At 35.8% G+C, this 26,559-nt stretch overlaps 6 protein-coding genes across 7 annotated transcripts; 1 reads left to right on the forward strand and 5 right to left on the reverse strand.

Annotated features, from left to right (window-relative positions):
- Positions 1–3,987: 3,987 nt before the first annotated feature.
- On the reverse strand, positions 3,988–7,027 carry LOC108806332 (probable receptor-like protein kinase At3g17420). Its single transcript, XM_056987875.1, has 7 exons — positions 6,808–7,027; positions 5,842–6,442; positions 5,161–5,388; positions 4,910–5,080; positions 4,692–4,821; positions 4,383–4,598; positions 3,988–4,300 (listed from the first exon to the last, which is right to left on the reverse strand). The coding sequence occupies exons 2-7, from the start codon at positions 6,414–6,416 to the stop codon at positions 4,208–4,210; spliced, it is 1,413 nt and encodes a 470-aa protein (XP_056843855.1). The 5' UTR covers positions 6,417–6,442; positions 6,808–7,027; the 3' UTR covers positions 3,988–4,207.
- Positions 7,028–11,189: 4,162 nt separating this feature from the next.
- Positions 11,190–14,360, forward strand: LOC130494742 (probable sugar phosphate/phosphate translocator At3g17430). Its single transcript, XM_056988327.1, has 10 exons — positions 11,190–11,373; positions 11,482–11,656; positions 11,896–12,003; positions 12,223–12,263; positions 12,365–12,415; positions 12,506–12,567; positions 12,669–12,930; positions 13,173–13,438; positions 13,563–13,657; positions 13,879–14,360. Exons 2-10 carry the CDS (start codon positions 11,570–11,572, stop codon positions 14,038–14,040), a joined length of 1,134 nt encoding a protein of 377 aa, XP_056844307.1. The 5' UTR covers positions 11,190–11,373; positions 11,482–11,569; the 3' UTR covers positions 14,041–14,360.
- A 310-nt stretch (positions 14,361–14,670) lies between these two features.
- On the reverse strand, positions 14,671–17,300 carry LOC108811862 (novel plant SNARE 13). Of its 2 annotated transcripts, none has more exons than XM_056988325.1 (11): positions 17,212–17,300; positions 16,941–17,121; positions 16,735–16,827; positions 16,501–16,594; positions 16,176–16,213; positions 15,932–16,035; positions 15,669–15,748; positions 15,549–15,605; positions 15,350–15,442; positions 15,181–15,255; positions 14,671–15,087 (listed from the first exon to the last, which is right to left on the reverse strand). In XM_056988325.1, exons 2-11 carry the CDS (start codon positions 17,015–17,017, stop codon positions 14,980–14,982), a joined length of 819 nt encoding a protein of 272 aa, XP_056844305.1. In that variant the 5' UTR covers positions 17,018–17,121; positions 17,212–17,300; the 3' UTR covers positions 14,671–14,979. The 2 variants fall into 2 exon arrangements, with proteins under 2 accessions (XP_056844305.1, XP_056844306.1); XM_056988326.1 differs by having other exon boundaries at positions 16,941–17,124; positions 17,212–17,297.
- A 257-nt stretch (positions 17,301–17,557) lies between these two features.
- Positions 17,558–20,947, reverse strand: LOC108811865 (uncharacterized). Its single transcript, XM_018583971.2, has 5 exons — positions 20,726–20,947; positions 18,652–20,596; positions 18,485–18,568; positions 17,839–18,243; positions 17,558–17,761 (listed from the first exon to the last, which is right to left on the reverse strand). Exons 2-5 carry the CDS (start codon positions 20,572–20,574, stop codon positions 17,657–17,659), a joined length of 2,517 nt encoding a protein of 838 aa, XP_018439473.1. The 5' UTR covers positions 20,575–20,596; positions 20,726–20,947; the 3' UTR covers positions 17,558–17,656.
- Positions 20,948–22,552: 1,605 nt separating this feature from the next.
- Positions 22,553–23,561, reverse strand: LOC108811867 (E3 ubiquitin-protein ligase ORTHRUS 3). The gene has a single exon (XM_056989912.1). The coding sequence runs from the start codon at positions 23,404–23,406 to the stop codon at positions 22,855–22,857; it is 552 nt and encodes a 183-aa protein (XP_056845892.1). The 5' UTR covers positions 23,407–23,561; the 3' UTR covers positions 22,553–22,854.
- Positions 23,562–23,670: 109 nt separating this feature from the next.
- LOC108811866 (50S ribosomal protein L3-2, mitochondrial) lies at positions 23,671–25,529 on the reverse strand. Its single transcript, XM_018583972.2, has 5 exons — positions 25,023–25,529; positions 24,730–24,939; positions 24,290–24,394; positions 24,101–24,214; positions 23,671–24,019 (listed from the first exon to the last, which is right to left on the reverse strand). The coding sequence occupies exons 1-5, from the start codon at positions 25,386–25,388 to the stop codon at positions 23,846–23,848; spliced, it is 969 nt and encodes a 322-aa protein (XP_018439474.1). The 5' UTR covers positions 25,389–25,529; the 3' UTR covers positions 23,671–23,845.
- Positions 25,530–26,559: the final 1,030 nt, after the last annotated feature.

The following is a 26,559-nucleotide window of genomic DNA, read 5'->3' on the forward strand; positions in this document are numbered from 1 at the left end:
CCAAAAATATTATTATAATCAGCAGAAAATATTTAGGAATATATTTATTAGTTAGGTGAGGACTCGATCATCTTGTTTTGCTGGTTCAAGTTCTTGTAAAACTTCTCTATAAACTCATTCGCCTCTTTGTCCACACATGTCAGTTAGCCATGATAGAGAATAAAACTGGTCTACAAAGAAGAACTTCGACGCGGAACATTATAAATCAAAAAAAAAATCTTGCACATAACACAAATATTTTAAATTACGTTGCTAAATAGCTTTAGTATCTCAAAACTCCCAAATAATGGAAAATAAGAAGAAATTTTGGATTTTAATCAACTTTAGATTGCACTTTAGATATTGCACTAAGTATTATAGCCATATATATACATGGATATTAGCCTGATGTACTTTTTTCTGATATAAGATAAATTGATATACATATAAAAATAAACTAGTGCGGGTGTATAAACTCGGCCTTCTACCATGATGGTATATACGCTTTACAACTGCATTTTTATCTTAAAAGTGTTCAATTTTTTTTGAAGGAACTGAATTAAAAACTATACTAGATTTTGATCCGCGCTTCGAAAGCGCGGATTTTTTTTTGGACTATATACAAAGTTTGTGAATTAATATTGTGGGATTGATATAGATTATTGTGTTACAGAGACATTATATCAAAGAATGGCATTTGTTTGAAATTATATAATTTATGAATTAGTTTTATTAAATTTTTTATATACACTCTAATATAACTTTTTTAGATCTGAATATTTTACCGGATCCAAAAACTAAACAAAAATCGACTCATAAATATAATTGTGGCGTGGGTCAAGATCCAAGGCAAAGTACATTTGTTTTTTTCTTCGAGCAACAGTATCTGTACGGTTCTGGATTCTATCCGAGACCCAAATCGGGTATTCAAAGTACCTGAAATGTTTTGTGTGTATAAGGTATATTTGGGTATTTCAGATATGTATTCGGTACTTCGTATGTGATTTCAGTATTATGAATATTTTTAAAAAAAATTCGAATCTAGGTTTCCGATTATAGTTTCGAGTTTCTGGTAAAATTTCAAATTATGAAAAATATAGTTATTAGGAAATGTTTTTAGGTATTTTGGTTCCTAAGATCAGATTTATGGAAATTTTTGTGTTTTAATTGGAAATTGAAATATTTTCAGGTATTTGTTGGTGTTTTCAGATATTTTTTTTTGTGTTTCAGTGTTTTGGGTTTTTGGGTACATCAAGTTTTTTCGAGTCCTAAATACTCCAAATTAATTTAGACCTTTTACTTACCCAAAAAGAAGGTATTTTATATGTATTTGAATTATGGACTCGGACTGCAAAGGAATCGACCTGAATCCGAATCATAAAATTTTAAATACCTAGCTATGTCCAAATTTTTAGGATAAAAAAAACCTTGAACTGAAGAGAACCTATCCGTGCTAGACCTCCTCTCTCACATTATATTTTGTTGCGTTTTATAAGAGTTATATTTTTTGAGCTCATGAGACTTAAGATTTACTTGGTAGATTATAGCTAATTTAATAGTAGTGATTCGTAAAGTGTTTTAACAATGTTGAAGCTTATATTAAATAGCAAATTTTATTTTAAACCATTTTAAAAAATTTAACGTAAAATATAATTTTTTTTATAGATCTGAACATTTTACCGGATCCAAAAAAAAACTAAAATCGACCCAGAAATATAGTTGTGGTTTGGGTTCAGGTCCAAGGCAAAGTACATTTGATTTTTCTTCGACCAACGATCTTTGTACTATCCGAAACCCAAATCGGGTATTCGAAGTACCTGAAATATTTTGTGTGTATAAGGTATATTTGGGTATTTTAGATATGTATTCGGTATTTTGTATGTGTTTTCGGTATTGTGTATATTTCTTAAAAGTTTCAGATCAAGGTTTCCGATCATAGTTTCGAGTTTCTTGTAAAATATCAAATTATAAAAAAATAGTTATTAGGAAATGTTTTTAGGTATTTTCGGTTCCTAAGATCAGATTAATGGCAAACTTTTGTATTTTTGGAATTGAAATATTTTAAGGTATTTGTTTGTGTTTCCTGGTATTTGTTTTTCTGTTTTGGTTTTTTGGTACCTTAAGTCTTTTTCGAGTCCTAAATATCCCAAATCAATTCAGACCCTTTACTTACCCAAAAAATATTTTATAGGTATTTGAATTATGGATCCGGACTCCAAAGGAATCAACCTGAATCCGAACCACAAATTTTTAAATATCTAGCTATGTCCAAATGTTTAGGATAAAAAAAAACTTGAACTGAAAAGAACCGATCCGTATCCGACCAGAAGACCCAATGCCACACCTATTCTATCACATTGTATTTTGTTGCGTTTTATAAGAGTTATATTTGTTGAGATCATGAGACTTAAGATTCACTTGGTAGATTAGTTAATTTAATAGTAGTGATTCATGAAGTGTTTTAACAATTTTGAAGCTTATATTAAATAACAAATGTTATTTTAAACTATTTTATAAAATTTAACGTAAATATATAATTTTTCTTTTTTACATATGGTTTGCTAAAGTGTTTGTATTAATTTTTTTTTGTAAATATACTATATAATGTAAGATGATATAGTATTATATGATGTATGATATTTGCTAACTTTTAAATGAGTTTCTAGATTTATTATAAATTTAGTGGATTTAAATAAAATATCTACAGTATATTACTTTTGTTTAAAATATTTTGTAACAATATATAATATATCTTGGTTTTTCAAAATAAAGTGAAAATATATGAATATTAAATTTTTGATTTGTTTGGAAATGAGTAATATATTACCGCACGGGGTAAAATATATTCCAATATACTAATGCATGATGTACTAAAATATAATATATTATTGTACTATTTATATTTTTGGGTGTTTAGAAAATTATTCGATTTGGACTTTCATTTGAGAACCACGAAAGTAACCAATATACTTGAAGAATACCAATATACTTGAAGAATAGAAAATTACAATAATTACATGAACCCAATGCAAAAGCTAAATACCTACCGACATATATACAAAATTTATTTTGCAAATGATATTTGGTAAGTATCTCAAGCGATATATTTTTTTTAATAAAGACCAGATATGTCACAAACTTTCTAAAAGATAAACAAATATCTAACAGTTACCTAAATATAAGAGAAAGATCTTGAGAAGATTCATGTGTTACCAATATATACTTTTGTATATTATATATTTCTAATCAATTGGTCCAATAGACTTATATTCAATTAATGAAATGGTGCACTAACCTGTATAGATTATATTGCCATTGTGGGCAAACCTTTCTTCCTCATACTTACTTTCTAGTTTGTCTTTTAAGAGTTTAAATTCCACATTAGTTTACCACTGGTGTAATGAGTACCATAAAGTTTAGGCAAATAAATTAAAAAAACTAGTGTAGTTGAAAAGAGGTCCAAGTTTCAGAGAAAGGCAGATTCAACAACCCAACATTATGCAAATCTCTCCAAGCAGTAGCACACCTTATATATTTTAACCAGTAAATGAAATATCATAATAAAATGGAGAATACTAATGGAAATGACAACTTGAAACTAAACTTAGCTTCATTACAGTGCTCCAAGAAGAAATAGAGCATGTTAATGGAAATAACCAGCTTAAAATTAGCCGTCTTTAGAGAAGAAAAATAGCTAGTCATAGGGAATCAAAAGAGTATTTTTATATATTTAATCTCTCATAAAAAAATACCGTAAGCCCACTTCAAACTGAATGGAGCCCAACTGAATATCATCTCACTTGGGAAACCTGAATGTTGCGCTATTTTTGTTTTATGTTATCTAATGCGTTGGGATGTAAGTTTGTACTAATTTTTTACAATACACCAATACTGTGCATGTTTGTGCCATTATGTAAAAGTAAAACTGAGAAAGATGTTGAATAATATCTTGCAAGTCACTGAGAACAATCTATTTTGAAAAATTGATGTTGGAAAGGAAGTATAAGGTAGAAGAAACCTTACATCTTGTAAATATCTGCATATAACATGTGTATGAAGTAGTAAGAGAAAGCTATACAAAAGATATCTCCTCTTCCAGATAAGAGAAACATATCCTGTTCTCCTCTCTACATGTATAAGATCAATATAAATAAACCATAGAAGCAAAGTAAAGAATCTAAACAACATCCAACGAATCTAAAAGGGTGTCCATATATCTGTATGTTACTCAAGTCTTTGCTTCTGTTACTATCTCATCTTGATTTGCCTCTGTGCTTTCTCTAGGCAGCTCTGCGTTCTGGCTTCTCCTTCTTCTTCGTTCCTAATAAAACATTCATTAAACCAATTATATTAACATATAGTTTCCACAAACAAAAATATAAATCGCTTTTTTTTTTGTATACCTCTCTAGGCATCACAGGGTATTCATCTGATTCAAGCATTCGAGCCACTTGACTCATCTTCGGCCTCTTGTCTGCATCAGGATCAACACATCTCAAAGCTGTCAAAAGCGCTCGTTTTAGTTCGCTCTTCGATGGTTTGATCTCAATCTCTTTATCCACCACTTCTTCAAACTGTTTCTGCTGAACCATTAACTTCAACCACTCCACCATATGCACCTAAAACACACACACACACACATTTCCATGAAACAAGATCAACCTCTGATTCATGTCATCTCTATTTAAAAGTGTGTGAGTTCTTTGCATTACCTCTTCTTTAGGCCGATCATAATCAACTGGGTACCTTCCAGTAATAGCTTCCAAGAGAACAACACCAAAGCTGTACACGTCGCTCTTCTCGTTTAAGAGACCAGAGTTAGCGTATTCAGGCGCCACATATCTAAATATTAAACAAAGAAAAAATGTTGCAAGTGACCAATGGAGAATACTAAAAACGTCAAGTTAAAGCTACAGTGTTTATAACTCACCCGAATGTACCCATAACTCGTGTACTCACGTAACTATTATCAGCTCCGAGCAATTTAGCAAGACCAAAGTCAGATAACTTGGCGTCAAAGTTATCATCCATAAGTATATTGCCTGATTTGATGTCTCTATGCACCACTTTCGGCTCAATAGCTTCGTGAAGATAAGCCAGACTGTAACAGCCACAACACATTCTCATAAGCTTACACTACCAGAAGAAAAAACAAGAAACAAGAATCATCATAAAGCTTACGCTTTAGCAGTGCCAATAAGAACTTTGATCCGTGCTTCCCACGTGAGATGTCCTTGGTGGTTCATGTCTCCGTGGAGCCATTGCTCTAAGTTCCCATTGTTCACATACTCATAAACCAGCATCCTATGTGTTCCTTCAACGCAGTATCCAAGAAGCCGAACTAAGTTCTTGTGCCTGACATGTCCTATTGCTTCCACTTCAACTCTGAAGTCTTTATCAGCTTGCCCTCTAAATGGAACAACAAGAATGCCAATCTCAGCATGAGCACTAGTTCTGTGCATATTATCCAAAATCCGAAAACCGACCCAAGAACCGAAATTCAAACTGGACCGAAACTTACAAAAATGGAATAGTTCCTATTTCCTTAAATCTGAAAAACCGAAACTTAACCGGACAAATGTTTAGCGTAAATACAATTCATTAACCTAAATATACTATAGTACTGTATATCTAGTTCTAAAATAACTTTATATTTAAAATATTATTTATAGACCAAAAATTATTCAAAAAACGAAATGCTCGAATATTTTCGGGTTTAATTCAGATTTTAAATTTTTTGTTGGTTTTTAAAATACCGGTTCCTAGATGGATGCAAAACACTCCAACCCGAATGAATCTGAAACCCTAAACCCGACCTGAATGTAATGAACATACAGAGAAAGGTGGTATGGTATATCTTACGGATTGTTGAGCAACTTTTTGACAGCCACAGGGGTTTTGTTAGCTAGAGTTCCATGGTAAACAACTCCATAGCCACCATCACCAATGATATTCTCCTTGGAGAAATGATTAGTCGCGAGCTGAAGGTCACGTAGAGTGAACCAATGGCCCCAACCAATGTGAGAGCCCTCTGGAAGACCCGAGAGAGGCGAATGAGCTGTTGCTGCTGAAGGAGTAGTAGCAGGAGACAAATGTGACCTAACCGCGGTCTTTTTCTCTAACGAGCCAGAGTAGTTACCATCACCATTCTCTATGTCTCTCTCGTTGAACTTCTTATCTAGAGTTTGATGAGATGTACCGTTGTTGTTAGACAAAACATGATCAACACTTATGTCTTTGATTTCTTCTGGAAGGTGAGTGGTTTGCGTTATGGGAAGCTGTGTGAAGTTAGATCTTCTTGATTTTTTACGGAAGCTGAGCCATACAGAGATGATGAGGATTAGTATGAAAGCTGCAAAGAGAGCAATGACTATGATCTCCCATAGTTGAAGAGCACCGTATCTCTTGGTTAGAGTTTGTTTCAGCTCAGAGGCCATTATAGATAGAGATTCTTTTATATATCCTGTAGAAGTTGAAATGGATCATTAACGTTATAAAAATGAATGTGAAAGGAACAATAAATCCATACTAGAACCTAACAGAGAAGGGGAAAGATGAAGATATATTGTCTTTTTTTTTCTTTTTTTGCTAAAATATGAAGATATATTGTCGCTAATGTGTATGTAGTAAAATTGAATTAAGAATTTGTAAATTGTGATAATAATAAATAAATTAACATAATCATGATCTGATAACATCAAATTTATCACAAAAATATAATAAAACGAAAGAGAATCATAAAATGAGAAAACAGAGTATATAAGAAACAGATCGAAGCTTTGAAACACCAACAACATCAAAATCATTCAATGTTTGTTATATCAATACCTCTGCTTTTCTAACACGTTTTCTATCTTCTACTTTTTTTTTCTTTCTCTTTCCGGTTTGAAAGATGGAAACTGGAGCTCGAGTTAATGAAGGGATTACATAAAATAAGAGAGAAGAAGAATCAGTGAGATTATCTTCTCCATTTTTAAGAAATATTTTGAGAGATCTTTGTAGGATTTTCACTTGGTGGGGGGGAAACAGAGAAGGATGTTTTAAGCTTTCTTTGATGTTTCTACTTCTTCTCGAATATTTGTACGCTTGTGGGCTCTGTTTGCTTTTATATTTTCGTCTTTTTCCTGTTTAATTAGTTTTTAATATAAATTGCATTTGTTTTGATTTTTCCTTTACATATTCCAGCAATTAAATTATTCGTTTAATTCTTATATTTTCTTCTATTTTTCAAAATAGCGTGGTCAATTTTATCACATTAATTTTTTTGGGATACCTAAGAGAATTGATTGAAACTTCAATAAATCTCCAAAGCTTTTACGTTTCCTTAAACAAAAAAACGTTTGAGTATCTTAATCAATTTATAAATATATAAATAAATATAAAAAATTAATATATTATTAGCATAATGCTTCCTACATAAGTCCAATTAGTTATAAATATAAGATTTGTTATATGATACACTATGATATAATAGACGATTAAATCATAAAATATAATTATTTTAAAGTAATAAATAAAATTGTTATGTTTTAAAATATTATATTAACAATTATGTAATACATTTTTAATTAAATATATATATATATATATATATATATATTATACCATTAGTACAGAGAAAAATATTAAAGTGAAAAAAATATTTATACGACGGTCACGGGTCAAACTCTAGAAATAAATAAAAACAGCGCAACATTATTTTTCTTTAAAAAAATTATTTTAATAGAAATTATAGTTCCAAATATGGTTATATATTTTATGTATTTATAATTTTTTTCTTTGTTTTTGACGGATGCTAAGATTTTTTAATTGGAAAAAATTATGACCACCTCTATATTATTTTAATTAGGAGATTTAAAATTTATATCAGAATATTTTTTAAAATTTTAACTTTAATTCTTATTATAACTGCAAAGATTATTTTTCAATCTAAATTTATATTTAAATATTACAAAATACATCATTTAATATTAAAAGAAACATTGAAAACATAAAATAAATACCTGCCCGGTCGGGCGGATCAAAATCTAGTACGTACTTAATTTGGCTTCAGAGTGAGTTACAAGTTTTTGATAAGAGAAACAATAGTTAAAACTTATCATACAAGCTTGTGCTAGTATCAAAACATCATACATTATGATATACATTTGAATTCTATATTAGATATGAGCTTTTATGATGTTTTATTTGTTTTATTTAAAGGAGACACATATAATATTGCATATGAAGATTATTAAATGAAAGAACCAATCACACACCGTGAAGATACTAATCCATAATTATAAAATAAGAGATTAAATTACCAATGGATAAATGATTAATTTTTTGAAAAACAGATAAAGCACTAATAATTTGCCTTAGCGTTTGCTTTACAAAAGTCAATCTGAGAATGCTTTGCCTTGATGAGTGGAATACAAGATTCATTTCTTCATCATCATCATCATTCTCCAGCTGCACATTTTTGTGGTCAATTTCCTATATAATTAAACCAATTGTTTTTTTTTGGTAAAAATTAAACCAAGTTTTGATCAGAAAAGATTTATTTTGAAGAACAACTTTAACCGGCCGAATCTTGTTTACGTAGGAAAATAAAACACTAATCCTAATCTATTTTACAAATGTATCTGCACGAACATTTCTATTCTTAGGGATGTGGAGCAAACCCGCATTCTCAAAGTTTTCATGCATGAGCCGAACTCTGAAACGAAGACCGGCCAATCCACCAAGCTAATAGCCATATCTACCAAATCTGAGTAAGCCGTTTCAAAACAGATCAAGGGAATTTGGGTAACTCTCATATATGATGCTGTCCAGAGCAATTCTTCTATTTCTACCTACAAAGTTGAGAGGTTTTTGTTGTTATTACGGAGTCCAAAACGTCATTTATTAAAAATGGATGGAGTATTTAAAAAACTATACGCACGATATGGCTGCACCTTCTCGTTTAAACCACACCACAATGGGGCTGCTGGTATTTTGAATTATTGTTTTTTTACACCATTTTTTTTTCTTTCTAAAGGATATTCCGAATTATTGTGTGTTTAACTTAATAAAAGAAAAGTAAGATGATTGGTTGTAGAGGTAGAACAATAATTTAGACAATGCGTAACAAAAACAATTGCATGATTAGTGTCCGCGTCCAAAAGCTAACAAACAATGGGTTTAGTTGGTGTTGTTGATAATATTTTATCTGAACATGTTTATTATTTTTCTTTTTCTTTTTCTATTTGTTTTATTCGTGGCTCTTTCTCTTTTCTATTAATTTTTTGTTTATCATCTATTTTTATGTCTTTTGTATTTGTTGATGTTCAATTATTTTATTATATATGGTCTTGAAGTTGTTGGGTTACATCAAATCTGATCTACTAGCAAAGTAGCATGTAAGATAGTCCACAATTAATATAATTAGAAATCATGTAGAAACAATGATAAGCGATTCTCTAATTCTACTTTGTCTAAACTACACATGCATTACATCCAAATCAAGACAACAATATATCGGAAGTTTCTGTTCAAGAAAAATATCAGAAGTTACATAAAATTACATAGTGTTGTGATAGTTTGTGGTTTGTGGATATGATTATTAGTTATAGCTTGATCCATATAAATACTTTACCATCAAAACATGACATAACATGTCACTAGTTTATGCTAGTAGTGTCCGATAGTCAGTAACCAGAATTGAAACCCATATAATATACGTCGTTTGACAAACTATAACCATTATTAATAGAAGTCGTTCTGAAAGCTAGAAATGTTACAGATAAATTACTTTTCACTACTTCCTAGATTTACTTTTCAGATAGCTTCTGAAAACGCACTACATATAACTTGTGTTTTTTTTTCCATATAACTTATGTTAAGTCATATAGAATATAGATACTCAGAAGTTTGTGTATACCCGACAATTGTTTTATATGGCATATTATTATTAACTGATACAAGGTATGTGACATAATTGTAAATGAATTATAAACATCTCATATTTACAGATAACAAATTAAACTCTTTCTCACACACACACACTCTCGCTGTCTCTGCTACAGATCCTTCTTGTTTGAATCTGTAATTAACAATGTCGGAGAGACCAAGCCGTCACCAGAGAAGACCCTCTAAAAATAAATACTAAAAATTTGGAAAATAGTTTTAAAAAGTATTTTCGAATTATAAAAGAAAATTTGGAAAAAAAGATATTCGAAAAAGTATCTAAAAAGAATATTTATAAAAAATTTTGAATTTGAAAACATATAATCTGAAATTATAATAAAAATTTATTTTTCTTTATTTTTTTATATTTTTATTTATATATTTAGAATATAAAAATCTTTTTCCTTCTTAAATAATATATTTTGATTATTTTTTCCTTTGTTCAATGACAAAAACATAGAAAATGTTATCAAGCATTGCACCAACACAATCAGCGGGTGTGATACACAAATGGGCTGCTATACGTACAGAGTCGGTGCCCAAAACTTTGTATAACCACGTCTCTTTCCTGTCGTTTTTTTTTGTCTTTATCATGTTTACACTATTCACTATTGTATTTATAGTAAGACGTTTTTATTATTTATTTTAGAGCTAAATGAGATTGTAGATTAGTCATGACTCATGAATGTCGACTAACAAAAAAAATACCTCGAATCTCAGAGTTCCTTTTGAGTTTCATATCCGAAATTGATTACAATCCCATTGAAAATATCAAATATATGAAGCTACCTCAAGGCTACACATGTATGGTGATGTTCGTGATCACCATAGATGTATTTTAATCATCAGTAACTTCTTCAGTTCTTTGTGTGAAATGAAAATGAGTTGATTACAACATCTTATCGCCGACAAGAATTGATTAGTAATCCTGATAATAGAATAAGACCCCTATTTATAAATTGGTTAGTATATCACATTCACTTGGTTATTCTAAATTAAATAATATTAAAACCTCCCAAATCCTCACGTTTAAATACAAAATAATACTCCATATAATATACATCATTATTGCATACTTCCAGATTTTTTTCTCCACTTGTTTATCAATTAATGGGCCTAAAATAGAGCAGGAACAAATTAAGCCCACCAAGCTCAAACCTTCTAACTTTCTTGGCGGGTCGTCTCCACATCCGTGAGATAAAACAATGGCCGTTCGATTCGGATTCAGCAGATTAACCTATTTATCTCCACCGTCCCTTTTTAATTATTTTAAAAATAAAAAATCAATTTCAAGTTCCAAGCCCTCTTCTCAAACCAAAACTCACTGTAGCTCCTCACACTTGGTCTACGTTCCCTTCCCTTCCTTCCTTCCATTGATTTAAAAAATCTTCTCCTCTCTGTTTCGTTGATTCCCATAGAATCTCTGATCAATACGTCGTCGTTGCGTTCGTCTCCTCTGATCTCGAGGTAGTAATCAATCTTCTAATCTCCCTCTTTTTTTTCTCGATTAACTACACTCGATCTCGGGGTCTGATCCAATTCGCGTTTTCCTTGATCGTGATTTGTGGAATTTAGGTTTTGGATGACGTATTAGTCCCCTTAACTGTTGGATTAGGGTTTCGCTGCAAAGATTCTCTGGTTTTGCACTTAGGAGAGGAGGAAGATGGTGATAAACAAGACGCTTGTACTGACTTATATCTACTTACTCATCTACATCATACTCTCCTCTGGAGTCATACTCTACAACAAGGTGTGACTGATTCAAATGCTATTAATTATTTATTAAATATATCTAATTCAAGTATTTTTTTGTATCATCTGTCTCTCTCCATAGGAGTGCTAGTATTGTGATGATGTTAGCATCAGATATATATATATATAGATATGCAAAGTGTTTAAACACATAGTTGTATTGATATCTTTCGTTTTAGCTTTTGTTACAGTACAGGCTTACTTCTTCTAAATCATGTTTATTTTTTAATTTTGCAGTGGGTATTATCTCCGAAATACTTCAATTTTCCACTTCCTATAACGCTGACGATGATCCATATGGGGTTTTCTGGATTCGTGGCCTTCCTTCTCATTCGCGTCTTCAAGGTATTATTATTATTCTAAACTCCAAACAATATTACTACTTTCTTTTTAGGTTAGGCTTTTTACTTGCATTAGAATGCTTTTTCTCTTCTCCCATTTCTATGGAGTATGCTTATGCAAATCGTTTATGGTCTTCTCTTTTATGATATGGTATCTTCTATGGAGCCTTGAACTCCTTTTTTTTTCCTGTGCGGTGATAAGTTTTGCTTTTGTGTGTTTTAGGTTGTGATAAGTTTAGCTCCGGTTAAAATGACATTTGAAATGTAAGCCAGCTTTTTCGCTATCTTTTTTATTTTTTTCTTTCTCTCGTACGCTAGTTTCACCACCTCTCTGTTTTGTCACACTTTTTTGTTGTGTCCAACAGATACGCAACATGTGTGGTACCTATAAGCGCATTCTTTGCATCAAGCCTCTGGTAAGTTCCTGTTCCATACACATTCAACACAATTGGTTTTGTTGATGCTCTTCTTTCTTGATCTCTATCTCATATCCTCCGTTTGTGCAGGTTTGGCAATACCGCATACTTGCACATTTCTGTTGCCTTTATTCAGATGCTCAAAGCTTTAAGTATGTCAAGACTTTTAAAATTCTGGCTACATTGTCTACTTTAGAATATAATTTTTGTTACTTTTACAAAGAATATTAATACATGACTTTTGGAATTTCAGTGCCAGTAGCAACGTTTATCATGGCAGTTATCTGCGGCACTGACAAACCAAGATGCGACGTGTTCTCGAACATGTTGCTTGTCAGTGTTGGAGTTGTGATATCTTCCTATGGGGAAATCCATTTCAATATAGTTGGCACCGTCTATCAGGTGACTGGCATATTTGCTGAAGCACTTAGACTGGTGCTAACTCAAGTTCTTCTCCAGAAGAAGGGGTTGACATTAAACCCCATCAACAGCTTATATTACATAGCTCCCTGCAGGTATTCACTCCTAAATCCTGATAGTTCTCAAAGAATTATATTTCGAGAATATGATGTTTCATTACCTAATCTTTGGTTCCCGTGTATCTAATTGGATTACATAACATGATTTTCTCTCATTGTTGATGTCATGACATCATGTACTACTTATTCCTAGAGCATAGATGTGAAATTGTCTCCTCTACCGCACATTAGTTCACATAATCTTCTCTTTGAAACGCTATTGCTTTAATCTTGTGCAGTTTTGTTTTTCTGGCCTTCCCTTGGTATGTGTTGGAGAAACCCACGATGGAAGTTTCACAGATCCAATTCAACTTCTGGATTTTTTTCTCCAATGCTCTATGTGCTCTTGCCTTGAACTTCTCCATATTCTTAGTAATCGGGAGAACAGGTGCAGTAACAATCCGGGTAGCTGGTGTTCTTAAAGACTGGATCCTCATTGCCCTCTCAACAGTCATTTTCCCTGAGTCCACGATCACTGGGCTGAACATCATTGGATACGCAATTGGTAGGTTTCTTCAGTTCACAAGAATTTAATTTGTGTAAACATCTGTTTTTTCCTTCTTGAATGTCTCTGCTCCACACAGTTTGCATCGTTTAAGTATTTATTCTTGCCATGTGTGCTGACACAGCGCTTTGTGGCGTCGTCATGTACAATTACATAAAAGTGAAGGACGTGAAGGCGTCTCAACCAATTGCTGACAGTCTCCCAGATCGAATCAATAAGGTCAGTCAAACATTCGCCATCTCTAACTCTTTGTAGGGTTGAGGTTATGAGGCTTGTTTAAGATTCCTTCAAATCCGTAAATAGGTGCACTGAATCTATAAGCTGTGTTAGAGACCTGATAGCCTCCTCTCATAGTAATATATCACCGGCATAAAGGGTTCTAAAGGCAAAATGAATCTCTAGATTTCCAAAATAAACTGATGAACACAAGCAATATGCAGGAGTGGAAGATGGAGAAGAAGTCTTCAGATAAATTCAATCCAGATGTGGGTGGAGGAGAGAGCCCAAGACTGGGAGCCGAGATTAACGACGAGGAAGCCCCTTTGATAACGTCGCGGTTATCTCATATTGGTAGGACGCAGCTTGGAAATCACGCTGCTTAAGATGCTGGTAAAAACGTATGATAGAGAGGTTTTGCTTCCCAATTCGTTTTTTCTTTCTTTGCTACAATATAAAAGTATCTTTGAAACCAAAAGAAAAGGCACAGCAGAGCATTCGGGACCGCGTGTCCTCTCGTGTCTCAGGTGAAAATGTTGTACTTCTCTTTGAAAATTTGCAACTTTATTACGAAATAGATAGCTGAGTAATACTAGTATGATCGATGATTTAGCTTTAAAAAAAACTTTAGAAGTCGCATATTCGTTTGTAATGAATTGACATTAGAGTTATATATATTCTTGTGGTCTTCATTTTTCCCACCATCTTCATTTTTGTTGAGAGCTGAGCATTCTCTTTTTAACATATCGAATCGGTTTAAATATTGCTATTTGAGTTTCTCTTCCTGGTGGTTATAAGTTTAGTCGGGTGAGGAATAAAATCTTCAAGAGCTGTCCAATACGAAAGAACAGTTGTACCTTGTACAACGGATCAAAAGACTTGCAACAGTTAACTAAAGACTCAAACGTGGTCACGCACGTATTAGTAGTAGTCTTTCATCACGTTCTTCGTTTTGACCAGGTAAATAGAAACTGAACCATATGGACTGTTGTGTAATGGAAACTCCAGATGTGTCCTTGACATTTTCTACAGCTGTGATGTCACTATTGAGAACGTGAGAGAGAGTATGACATGGTCTGGATTTTATACAAAACAAGTGATCAAGTTACTACCAGAAGATGAAATATACACAGCCCTCTCCAGTCAAAAACAACAAAGATTCAAATGACTATCAAACCACACAATCTCTCCTCTCTCTCTCTCTCTCTCTCATGGAGTGTAAACAAATGAATTTAAGCAAAGAAGATCAAATTACCGAACCTCAAGATGCAAATATCCTCAGTCCACGTAAATAAATATACAGACAGAGATTTCTTTCTTTCTTTCTATCTTCGCATGTACTCTGGATTCCTCAAGTAGAGTAGCTTCCTTGATGGCGCTGGAGGAGCTAACCCTGGGATGTCCCTAATGTCTTTGTTATTCGGGTGTACAATCTGTGGAGAAAAAACATTAAAAAACAGAGTTACTACAACTTTCTAATGAGAGCAACCTCCACAACTATTATTGGAATGAGCAAAAAAAAGTACCTTCACTACGATAATGGCTACAACACCACATACAATGAGAAACAGAAACATCATTATGCATTTATCAGTTGCCACCTGAAACAACAGTTAGACATAAGAGATTCAGGGATTTTGCAGTCAAGCAAGAAGAGATATAAATATATGTCAGTATGTATGAAGTTACAAAAACCTGTCTGCCTATCTCTTTGACTAGCTTGGAAGCCTTCTTGAGAGAGAACTGAATCGTGTCCAATTGGTTAACCACACGCCCCATTTGATCCGTCTGCGATATTATTTACAGACCAAATTGAGTTGAGTCTGTGGCAGCAAAAGATTAAAATAGGGGGGGGGGGGGGGGATGAGATGGAGGATGCTTTTTGCATTATTACCTGTCCCTTTAAGTTAGCTGCAGTTTGAGTTCCAACTTCGATTGTTTGCTCTACAACCTGAATAATAGGAAGAATGTTTACCAAACAACGGAACACAATTATTATAATCTGTAACTCTACCTGTTTTGAGCGCTCAATGGCCTGGTCAGTCTCATCCATTCTTTTCATTCCAGCATCAACAAGCTCCTGGTTTGACATAGCTATACAGAACATATAATAAGCTCCACGCCAGTTTTCTTATTCCAAAAATAATCTAACTTCATGCCAAAATTCACATAGGGATATCTTTAAACTGAGAGCCTAAAATAGTCCACCATCTCTTGATGTGTTGGGACAATTCATGTCCTGGTAGCATAAAATAGCAGGCATAGGGACTGACTGACCTGAAGCCACTTGAACATTTTCTTCAGTTGTAGGTGGTTCGCCGCTGGCTCCAGCTCCCATATCAAAAAGCTCAACTTTCTTGTTGCCAAGGGTACTCATATACCTGAAACTCACCAGAACAAGTTTAACACATAAACCAATAGAAATCCTGGAGACAAGACATGTGCTGAACTGATGCAATGTGTAACGGACGGGTACGAGGTTCAAATAATCTATCCAGCTATTAAAAGAGAAAGCACTTACGTTTTTCTTAGTGCAACATAAGAGTTGAGTTCCTTAATCTGTGACATTACACACAAAAGAAAAAAAAATTACAAAGCAGAATCAAAGAGCAAAAGGAGAGCTATAGAAGAAACACAATGACACTAAAGTATCGTCCTGAGAAGTATCCAATTGGTTTTACAAATGCAACTAAATCTAACCAAACTGGAATACGATTACTGGCTGCAAAGTGGAAGAACACTCTAACAAAGGAACTAAGTTAATATTCCTACACCGAAAAAAAGAAAAAGAAAAAGAAAAGCTTCCATGAATTTGCATCTCAACACAATGAAAAGATAGAACTGACCATAGATTGTTTCTCATCGTTCAATTGCTTGTTTACTTCAGGAGGGTTTCTAGCTTCCTCGTCCTTGAGTTCACGGTCAAAGTCCTTAACCAACCTGACATGAAGAAGAAGTAAGCATTACAATTACGAAAAAGGCACTTACAAAACATGACCAACGCAAGGCAAGAAGATGATTCAAGCAAGCAAGGAAGCAACAAATACTAATACTAATACTAATACACTAAGTGCATATACCTTTTACAGTCTCTCATCTTGTCAGTAAGTTCCTCAAGTTGCTTGCTTTGTCTAGTTGAATCTTTGATCTTATCCAACCTCTGGAACCCATTCCTGCAAAACACACAAACATATATAATGATGTGAGAAAAAAATATATTTTGTTTTACCCTAAAACATATCTTTGTAACCACCACCAAAGAGAATGAATAGAGAGAAAGCATTACGCGAGGGCTCGGAAATGGTCACGGATTTCGCCATGGATCTGTTCCAGTTCAGGGCTCATCGGGAGATTCGATGCCATGTCTCCGGAGATATTCAGATTCCGACAGAGATCAAATCGGAATTCTCCCCCACTCAGCCGGCGAACCCTAAAGAAGAAAAGCTTCACCACATCCAAGAAAAACCCTACTTTGACAATTTTAAAAAAAAAACTGAAGTTAATCTCCAAAAAAGGAAATTCAAATTGAAAAAAAGAAAAAAAAGAAAGAATCTGACTTTGGTGAACGAAACAGAGAGCGTTCCAACAACGGCAAGGGAAAGGAGAAGTAAGCTTATGTCAGGTGAAGCCTTCCTTTTTTTTTTTTAATTTCAAATAATCACTTTAAAAGTTTTTAACTCAATTTATTAAATTGAAAAAGACAGATATTCGGTCGTTAAGACAGCGCATCGCCAACTTTTATTTATTTAGTTTTGGGACCCCCATGTTTACGATATATCTGAATTTGTTTGAATAGTTAGAAAATACACTCTCCGCACCAAATCCTATTGAGGGTAGTCAACTACCATCAAAAACTTATTTTAAATTTTTTTCGTCACTAACCAACCGACCAATAAAACTAATAAACTTTTTAATTTATATCAAACGGTCAACTTCAAAATACACATTTTGCTTGCAGCTTGCTACATGTTAGGGACGCTTTATCAGCATTAGAGTAAAACACTAATCCTCGTCACTGTAAACATCAACATTCTCTTCACCATCACCATAATGGTCGTAACAATTCTCCTCCTCCACGTCCCGGTCTTCATCTTGCAAATTCTCCTCCTTCACAAAAGAAACTCAAAACATTCATCATCAATATTCACATTAGGCGTTTGGCGTTTTAGGCGTTTTCAAAGTACCTCTTCTTTCTCAGAAGTCACGAGCCAGTCCGGGAGCAACCGATCGAGCAAAACATAGTTAAGACTAATCGGTGGTGGTCCATCATCATCGTCATCATCATCATGCATCCGCCGTTTCAGCTGTTTCTCTCTGAGCCGTAAGTTGTAATGAACGTAAGCCGCATCTCTCCTTGACTTCCTCACGAAACGACTCTGGCTTTCACCGTTGACTTGATCATACACGCTCCACTTAGGCTCACAGCCAACGGAGCAGCACGTGTGGCTCAGTATCCTAACCGCTACTCTCTGTAGTTCCAAACAGCTTATCCCATGCTGTTGCCACCACGCGGCTGGATCAAGCTCTGTTCTTGTCCCAATGGCTAGTTCCGTTCCAAAATCACCTTTAGCTGAAGTATATTCCGGAATCTAAAAACATTCCAACAAACAAACAAATTGGTTTAGTTACAAGTTCTTAAGAACAACTTACAAGAACAACCGGAAAAAAAAAATTTCAATGAAACTTATGTAGATTATACAAAAAAAAAAAAAAAGTAAAAAAACAGCTGGGGACACGTGACCATGTATCCGTCCCAGACTGCACCTCCACTTGGAGATTAGTCTGGATATTAAAAAAAATAAACAATGTACAATCTGTTTTACTCGTTACCTGCATCAATGCTGTGATTCTTCTCGCATTATCAGGCTCAAGCCGAACAATACACTCATTAACTCCACGGACAACCTCAGAATGCTGCATTTAACAACCAAAAATATAAGCACCTTGCAGAGAGTTTGTGAATCAAGTTAACAAACGAACAATCAATTAACCCTTACCGCCATAAAATCAGAACGGTATCTGTAAGCAGGGTTGAAGAAATAAGCAGCAACGTAGAGCGGATGATGAAACAACGAGTTCCAGTGGTAATCTATCACACGCCAGAACGGTCCATACTTCCTCGCATCATCCCCGTGAACAGACTTGATCGCCATCTTGGCGCGGCACATGTATCCATAAGCATACGGCAAAGACAGTCTCTCCCCAGCGTGGCCAACCATGCGGATCACCTGCATCACCGGATCAACAGACTTCAAAACGTACTGAACCTTCTTCCAGAACGCGGCGCTGGACACGGTCTTCTCCACCTCTCTCCCCTCTTCTGACTTGGCTGCTGCTGATAGAATCCAGCTGTTGGATTGAAACAGAGCTTTTACATTGGCCTTGTGGTCCATGAGGGTTTGAAGAGTGGCGAAACCCGAGGCGTGGCGGGTGGTTTCGGTTCTGAGAAGATCTGCCCCTTGCGTGAACTCGTTCTTCATGAGGTTGAGAAGCCAGGTCTGGTTGTAGATGAGCCTTGTGATTCTCTGGCTCTTCTCCAAGCACTCGGAGACGTGTTCGAGCTTTGAGATGTCTTCAAGAACGAGTTCAGTTGAGTGCATCGCGCAGGGAGACCAGTAAAGATTCTTCCTCTTCTCTTCGAGTAACTTTCCAGCGCTTCTACACACTCCTGTGTTCTGCGTGATGACCTGAACCACGTTCTCCTCGCCGATGTCTTCGACTAGTTTGTCTAAGTAGTTTAAAAGGCTTAAAGAATCTTCCGCCCCAGTTGCATCGATAGAGGAGTGGAAGTAGACGCCTCGAGGGGACGAGACCAAGAAACTGATCATCGTCTTCCCTTCTGCGTTGATCCAAGCGTCTGCGAGTATAGAACAGCCCGTGACCATCCAAGAAGATCTGTACTCCCTCAAGTGGCCTTTGATAGTAGTTATCTCGTCATGTAAGAGTCTAGCGGAGAACAGCTGGCGAGAGGGGACAACGTACCCTTCTCCGTACATACCAATCAGTTGGACCATGTTCCGAAAGTAGAGAGAGTTGGCTGCTTCTGTTGGAACTCCAACGTGGTGGAAGAACTTGGAGATTGAGGAAGTGACTTCTCTTCTTGAGCAGGCAGTGTATGATGATGTTCTTATCTGCCTGCTTGAAGACGGTGACGTAAACGAGCTACCTTTCACTCTCTTTGGTCTTCTTGCTTCAGAGACAAAGCTTCTTCTTCTTTTGTCTTTACTATACCTTCCATAGAAGTCATGTTCCTCCTCTTCTTCATCATCTTGCTCAGGATCCTGAGAGACCGTTAAAGCGCCGTCATCAGGCACGTTCTGTCTCTTCCCAGCTCGATGCCACTTCATGTTCTCTTTAATCTTGGCATAAACCTCCTCAGGAGCGGCTTTACACGGCGCAACCTCTCCAGGTATCCTCGCCAAGTGCTGTTTAAAACGGTTAATACCTCCGCTGACAATCTTGCCACAGTAATTACACTTGACCTTCTTCTTCCTCTCGTCCTGAGCAACACCGTGTTCCCATCCAGGATCAACGTACCCTGAAGACCGTAGAAGAAGAACACTCCCACCACATTGCTTCTTCCCTTTGCTTCTTCTAGACAAACCGCGCTCTTCCTCCACATCATCATCATCATCATCCTCAAGCTGATGACAAGAAGTTCCATTGTTGTTATCTGGGTGCCTCAGCTTTCTAGCGGAACGACACCGTAGCAGAATCTCCTTCATCCTGAGAGACACTTCCTCAGGAGACTTATCGCAGTAAGTGACTTCTCCAGAGACACGAGCCAAGTGTTGCTTCAGTCTGTATATCCCTCCGCTGACTATCTTCCCACAGTAGTTGCATTTGACCTTCTTCTTACGGTCGTCTAGTGCCACACCGTGCTCCCATCCAGGGTCTACTACTCCCGTTGTTGGTGCCATTTTGCTTATACCATTTGCAACCCTTCAAGACAAGAAAACTTTAAAACATCAAGAAAGCTTTAAACTTTTTTTTTATCAATTCCACAAACATTTAAAAGTTTCAGACTTGCATAAGAGCTCTAAGGAAAACAAGAAGATCAAGAAAAGGTACGTGATTAGCCCTTTTTTAGAGCGGAGAAGAAGAGGCGAAGTGGGAACACATTGGAGGCGGGCGAGGTAAGGAGTTTGAGCTAACGAATCGACGGAAGTGTTTTTTTCGCGGGACGAGTCACGGGGGGCGAGACGGCGCTGCGCTGGGTTGAATTAACTCGACTCGGACGATTTCTAGGGTTTCTGTTCTCGACTGACTCGTTTGGTTTTTTAACATAATTTGCAAAATCAGGACTCGTATGTTGACATTATTACATTTGAGCCGCTATACAATTAAAAAGTTGAATAATTAACATTCTATGTACAGGGGTAGACAGAGAACGGATCTCCGGAATTTTAAGGATATCCGTGATCTGATCCGTCCCATAGGAATAATCGATTTTCTATTTGATTATCAGAAAAAATCAACATATTTTACCAGATATTTGATTTCATATATCGATCTGGTAAATAATAATAGAAAGTTCAACAATGTTAGAAGAAAAGAAAAATTTTAATATAAAATAATAATATTTCATTACAAATTATTTTAAAATATATTTTTTAAAAATTTTAATGACCAGTAATTAATTAAGTAAATAAAAATACCTAAAATTATAGACATATAAAATTATATATAGTTATATATATATATATATATGCATATGTATATTACGGATCAGATCGGATATACGTTTTTTTAAATGAGTATTTATGATTTGCTTTTTATTTGACGGATATGAATTTTAGTATTTACTTCGATTCGTAAAATTACGGATATATGACTTTTCGGATCGAATCGAAACGAATAACATATCGAATCAAATTTAAATTAATCCCCAAATAGAGGTGAAATCTACGAAAAAACTCTTTACGAGTATTCAAATGGTTCGGTAGCAATGGATCCATACCACGTGTTGAGATAGTGCATAACTGATTTTGTACTCTCTTTTTGGCCATTTACAGCTCTGTGATTTATATGAAAATGATTCCGACAAGTTCTAGTGTTGCATAAGTGGCAATGGATTGCAAGCAGCTACTGGTTCTTACAGGTATGTCCCTTTAAGCAGGGCATATATTATTGTTTTTAGCATTATCAAATGACTATTGATTCCCAATGTGTTAGACTTAGTTTATGGTTAGTGATAGAGCTTGTGATGAATGCTTGTTTTAGTTTAAGAAGAATCTATGTTTAAGTTTAAGAAGAATCTCTGTTCTTGCTCTGTTTAAGTTTCTTGTGTGATGGTGTTGTTAAACGAGTGTAGCATGTTTCTTGTTCTCGTATGGAGTTACCCTAATCAAAACAAGTAAATTTTTTTTTTAAAGAAACTCAAATTAAGAAACTACCATTGTAGCTCAAAAATTAAGTGATTCTTAACTAAGGTTTTTAGCTAAAATTTATTAGTTAAATAGTCATTAAAGTGTATTTAAGAAACCTTATGGGTTTCTAGGGATAATGATGCTCTTACCTCTCAATGGCTCTCATACACGATGTGGGAGTTTTCCCACTTCCATTCATTAACTTAATGCCACAAAGACTTAATTTTAATGATTGACCCGACGGCCCATTTCGTTTTCACATTCTGCGAATAAATATTTGCCCAACATTGGGTTCTGTTCTACAGATGATTCATTCTTTTCTTCCAGTGGTTTTCCGTCATCTTGATGATAAAGATAAAATTGTTCAAAAAAAAGAAACGATGATAAAGATAGAACAAAAGAAGCAAAAAGAGTGTCTCCAATCTCAGTTTCCAAGCCAAAACAATAACATTTTCTTGGATGTGTTATTTCTCCTCAAGTTGTTGGATATGTGTATAATTCACCATGACATATAATCTTGAGAACTCAGTACATGAACAAAAATCTTCTTCCATGAACATCATCATCAAAACCAGTAAACAATACAACAATGACAAATTTTAATAGGGTTTGAAATTGTCACTGCATCTGACACACCATTATACAAAAAGAAAGAAGTAAATCTAAACCCCTAAACTCAAAGTCTCCAGCTTTCACTGTGAACTAAAAAAAACTGAAGAAGCCAAATGATTTTTAGCTGATAATAGCAAAAGAAGTAGTCTTTTTTAAAAAAACCCCTACGTACCACAGATAAATGCAGAGGATTTTGGTGAGAGAATTTGTGAGAATCAACTAACGGTCACTGTTCTTCCTCTTGTTAGGGTTAGGGTTGTTACTATTCTTCTTCTTCTCCAAAGCTTTTTGCTTGACAACAAGGTCCTGAAGATTCCCCAACGCTTCCTTAGCTCTCTTCTTGGCCTCTTTAGCTGCCAAGATCTTCTCCTCAGCTTCCTTCTTCAACCCAGCCGCCGCGTTATTCATCAGAACCGCTGAGATACTAGCCGCCGCGACGAGAGCGTCGGCTGCTGATGATTCTTGGTCAAGAAGGTGAGATTTGGGGAAGAAGGAGAAATTGGGGTCGGAGCAGGGCGGGCAAGTGAAGGGAGAATCGGCCGCGGCGGAGGAAGGGCAACGGAGGTGGGCGATGGAAGGGCAATTGAGGCAGGCGAGGGTCTCTTGTGGAGGAGGAGGGGTGAGGTAGACTTGGAGACAAATTGGGCAGAAGAGGTTACGATGCTCCTTTAGTAAACAGTCGGTGCAGAGTCGCCGGAGTGTGCTGACGGGGAAGGTTATCAAGGCTTCTTCTTGTTCCCCGCAGCCTGCGCATTCACGTGACGGATTCATGGCTGCTTAGTCGGGACAACTCTCTCTCTCTCTCTCTTAACGGTAACCCTAAGGGAGAGAAGCGTTTGTGTTGTCAGAAGAAGTTTCAAGATCTTTGTGATAATAGAGAAGAGATGAGAAACACAAAACTGTATTTTATATAGAGAGGCCTTAAAAATTGGATCTTGATTCTTGTTGACTTAAAAAAACCATTTAAGAAAAAAAAAATAGAAGATGAGGTGTGTAAAGTTCTGTGTCTCTTAATTGCTTATTGCAAACTCTTAAAAGCATCTGAGAGAGAGATTCAATTCCTTTCTGTTCATGTTTTTCAGTTTCATACATCCAAAAACAACTAAGTAACAAAAAAATACAACCTTTCCTCCGTTTCATCGGCTTCTTGTCTTGCACAAACGTTTTTAAAAACAAAAAAAAATGAAAAAGGCCATCATGGCGTTTTTCATCACTCTGCCAACATAAATGGGTCGACTTCTCCTAGATCTGCGACCAACGGTTCTAGTTCTGATGGATCCTCGTCTTCTGGTGCTAAGTAGGTTGGAAATGGAAGCTTTGAGATGTCTGGCTTCTTGTAGAACGCATCTTTAATAAACACAAAGTTTCCTTCTGCTCCAGGAACCTGTAACATCCATAAATCCCAGTCTTTTCACCTTACCAAAGAATACAAGTCGCATAGAACGTTTTGGATTGAGATACTTACTTGTCCTCTCACCCAGATGAGGTTCCTGGCAGGATCAATCTTGTAAACCCAAACGTTCTTTACTGTCCTCTGCTCTGCACCCATCCTCCCAGGCATCTTTCTTCCCTTGAACACCTGCTCACCGTATTAACAAATGTCAGTCTTGTTTATTACTTTGGAGAAAAAACAAAATCAATTTTTGACACATACCTTTCCGGGATCATCTCTTTGACCAGTGGAACCACCTTTTCGATGTGCCTTTGAACAACCATGTGATGCCGGCCCTCCTTTGAACTTCCATCTTTTCATAACTCCCTGCAAAAAAAAAAATACATCATCAAACAAACACATCTACAACTCTTTACATTCCCTCACTCCATTGCTATCTTTCTACCACATGGTTACATGACTATCTAACTTCCAACACTTGTGTTCTAAGTCAGGCAAAGAAAAGATCAAAGCTTTATAGCAGTTTTGTCTATAGTTTCACCTCAAAACCTTTCCCTCGAGTGACCCCAGTGACATCCCCTCTCTAAACCCAAACACTGTTCCATTACATCACTACATTACCATTCATCTACCACATGGTTACTTCCCTATTCCAACACTTCTCTTCTAAAAGATCAAAGCTTTTAAAATCAGTTTCTCACCTGAAAACCTTTCCCGCGAGTGATCCCAGTGACATCAACATACTGCCCAGGCACAAAATGCCGCACACCGAGCTCAGTACCAACGGGAAGAAGAGCATCTTCCGTCACAGGAAACTCCCTCAACTTCCTCTTCAACGGCACGCCCTGAGCTCTGAAATGACCCAACTCAGGCATCGTCAAATGCTTCGGTTTCTTATGCCCACACCCAACCTAACTTAAACACAAAACACAACACACCATGAGAGACTCTCTCGCAATCAATCATTCATCAAAGAGAGAATCTTTCCTTTTACCTGTAGCGCAAAGATGCCTTCTTTCTCAACGGTTTTGACCTGAGAGACGATGTTGTCGTCAACCCAGAGGATCGAAACCGGAACCCTAGCTCCCCATTTGTCCCACAGCGCCGTCATCCCGCACTTGACGGCGATGATCCCTGTTCTTTTGGATCTCGGAGACATCTCTCCCGGTTTCGCGTCGATGATCCGAGTCGGATTAGCTTCGGTGGTGTCGGATCCGGTGACGCCAGCGTCGGAGCTGAATCGTCGGAGGAGATAGAAGGTGGATTGGGGGAGAGATTGAGAGGGTGGAGGAGTGGTGGTGGACCGGGTTGATAGAAGATGAGCGAAGCGGGAGATGAGGCCTCGCGATACGGCCGCCATGGTTGCGAATCGAATCGAAGCGAGCTTCGATGGAAGAAGAAGAGGAGGAGATGAAGAAACGGGAACTCGGAGGAGGAGGAGGAGGCTTTTGCGTAGGGTTTTAGAATGACGAGTAGCAGACCCTCTAAACGAAAGAGAGGGTCTGAAATGATGATTTTTATTTATTTAAGTTAGATGTTGGGACGATTGTATTGGAAACGGTTTTTAAACAAGCTGGTTTTTTATAAGGCAGGTAATAAGGCAGCAGACAGAATAGCAAAGGCATCTCTCACTTATGTTTCTAGTGTTCCCAAGTTATATTCTGTTGTGCCATTGTGGCTTAAGTTTCAAGTTAGATCAGATATTGAAGTGTATGGAAACAATCATGGGTAAATGAAAGTATTTGATGAGTAAAAAAAAAAAAAAACAAGCTGGTTTTTTATGACTTTTACGGTGAATTTTCCAGTTCCCCTGGGGGAAAATTCCTTAAAAATACACAAACTGAATTTCTTTTGCTGAAAAAATACACGAACTTTTTTGGCTTCCCAAAAAATACACAAACTAATTTTAATTGTCCATAAAATACACGAACTTTTGAATTTTGAAGGTTTCACACCTCGATTTTAACGGTGTAAACAGTGACTAACAGAATAATAAGACGCCGTTAGACGCCGTTAACTCTGAATAAAAAGTTCATGTATTTTATGGACAACCAAAATTAGTTCGTGTATTTTTTTGGGAAGCCTAAAAAGTTCGTGTATTTTTTCAGCAAAGGAAATTCAGTTTGTGTATTTTTAAGGAATTTTCAAATGGAGTTTAGATATTTCATATCCAATTCAGATGCTAAATATCTGGACCCAATACAGATCCAAAATTTTATATTTGTAAACTTTCGGTTTGGTTTTGGAACGAATATTTTCGGATTAGTTTCGATCCAAGTTTTTAAATCCGGCTAAAATATCTAGACCTAATCTTGACATTTTAGCCGGATTCAAAAACTTGGATTGGAACTGACCCGAAAATATTCGGTCCAAAACCAAACTGAAATATTACAAATATTTGTTGGATCCAAAACTCTTCTACTTGAAAGAATTGAAACCAAAAAGAACTGATCCGAATAGACCTGGGCCTAATAAAATCGACACGAATAGATTCAATCCGACAAGATCTTTCTGCTAACAATTTTGTTATT

Source organism: Raphanus sativus, chromosome 6 (assembly GCF_000801105.2).
Source record: "Raphanus sativus cultivar WK10039 chromosome 6, ASM80110v3, whole genome shotgun sequence".
NCBI lineage: Eukaryota > Viridiplantae > Streptophyta > Magnoliopsida > Brassicales > Brassicaceae > Raphanus > Raphanus sativus.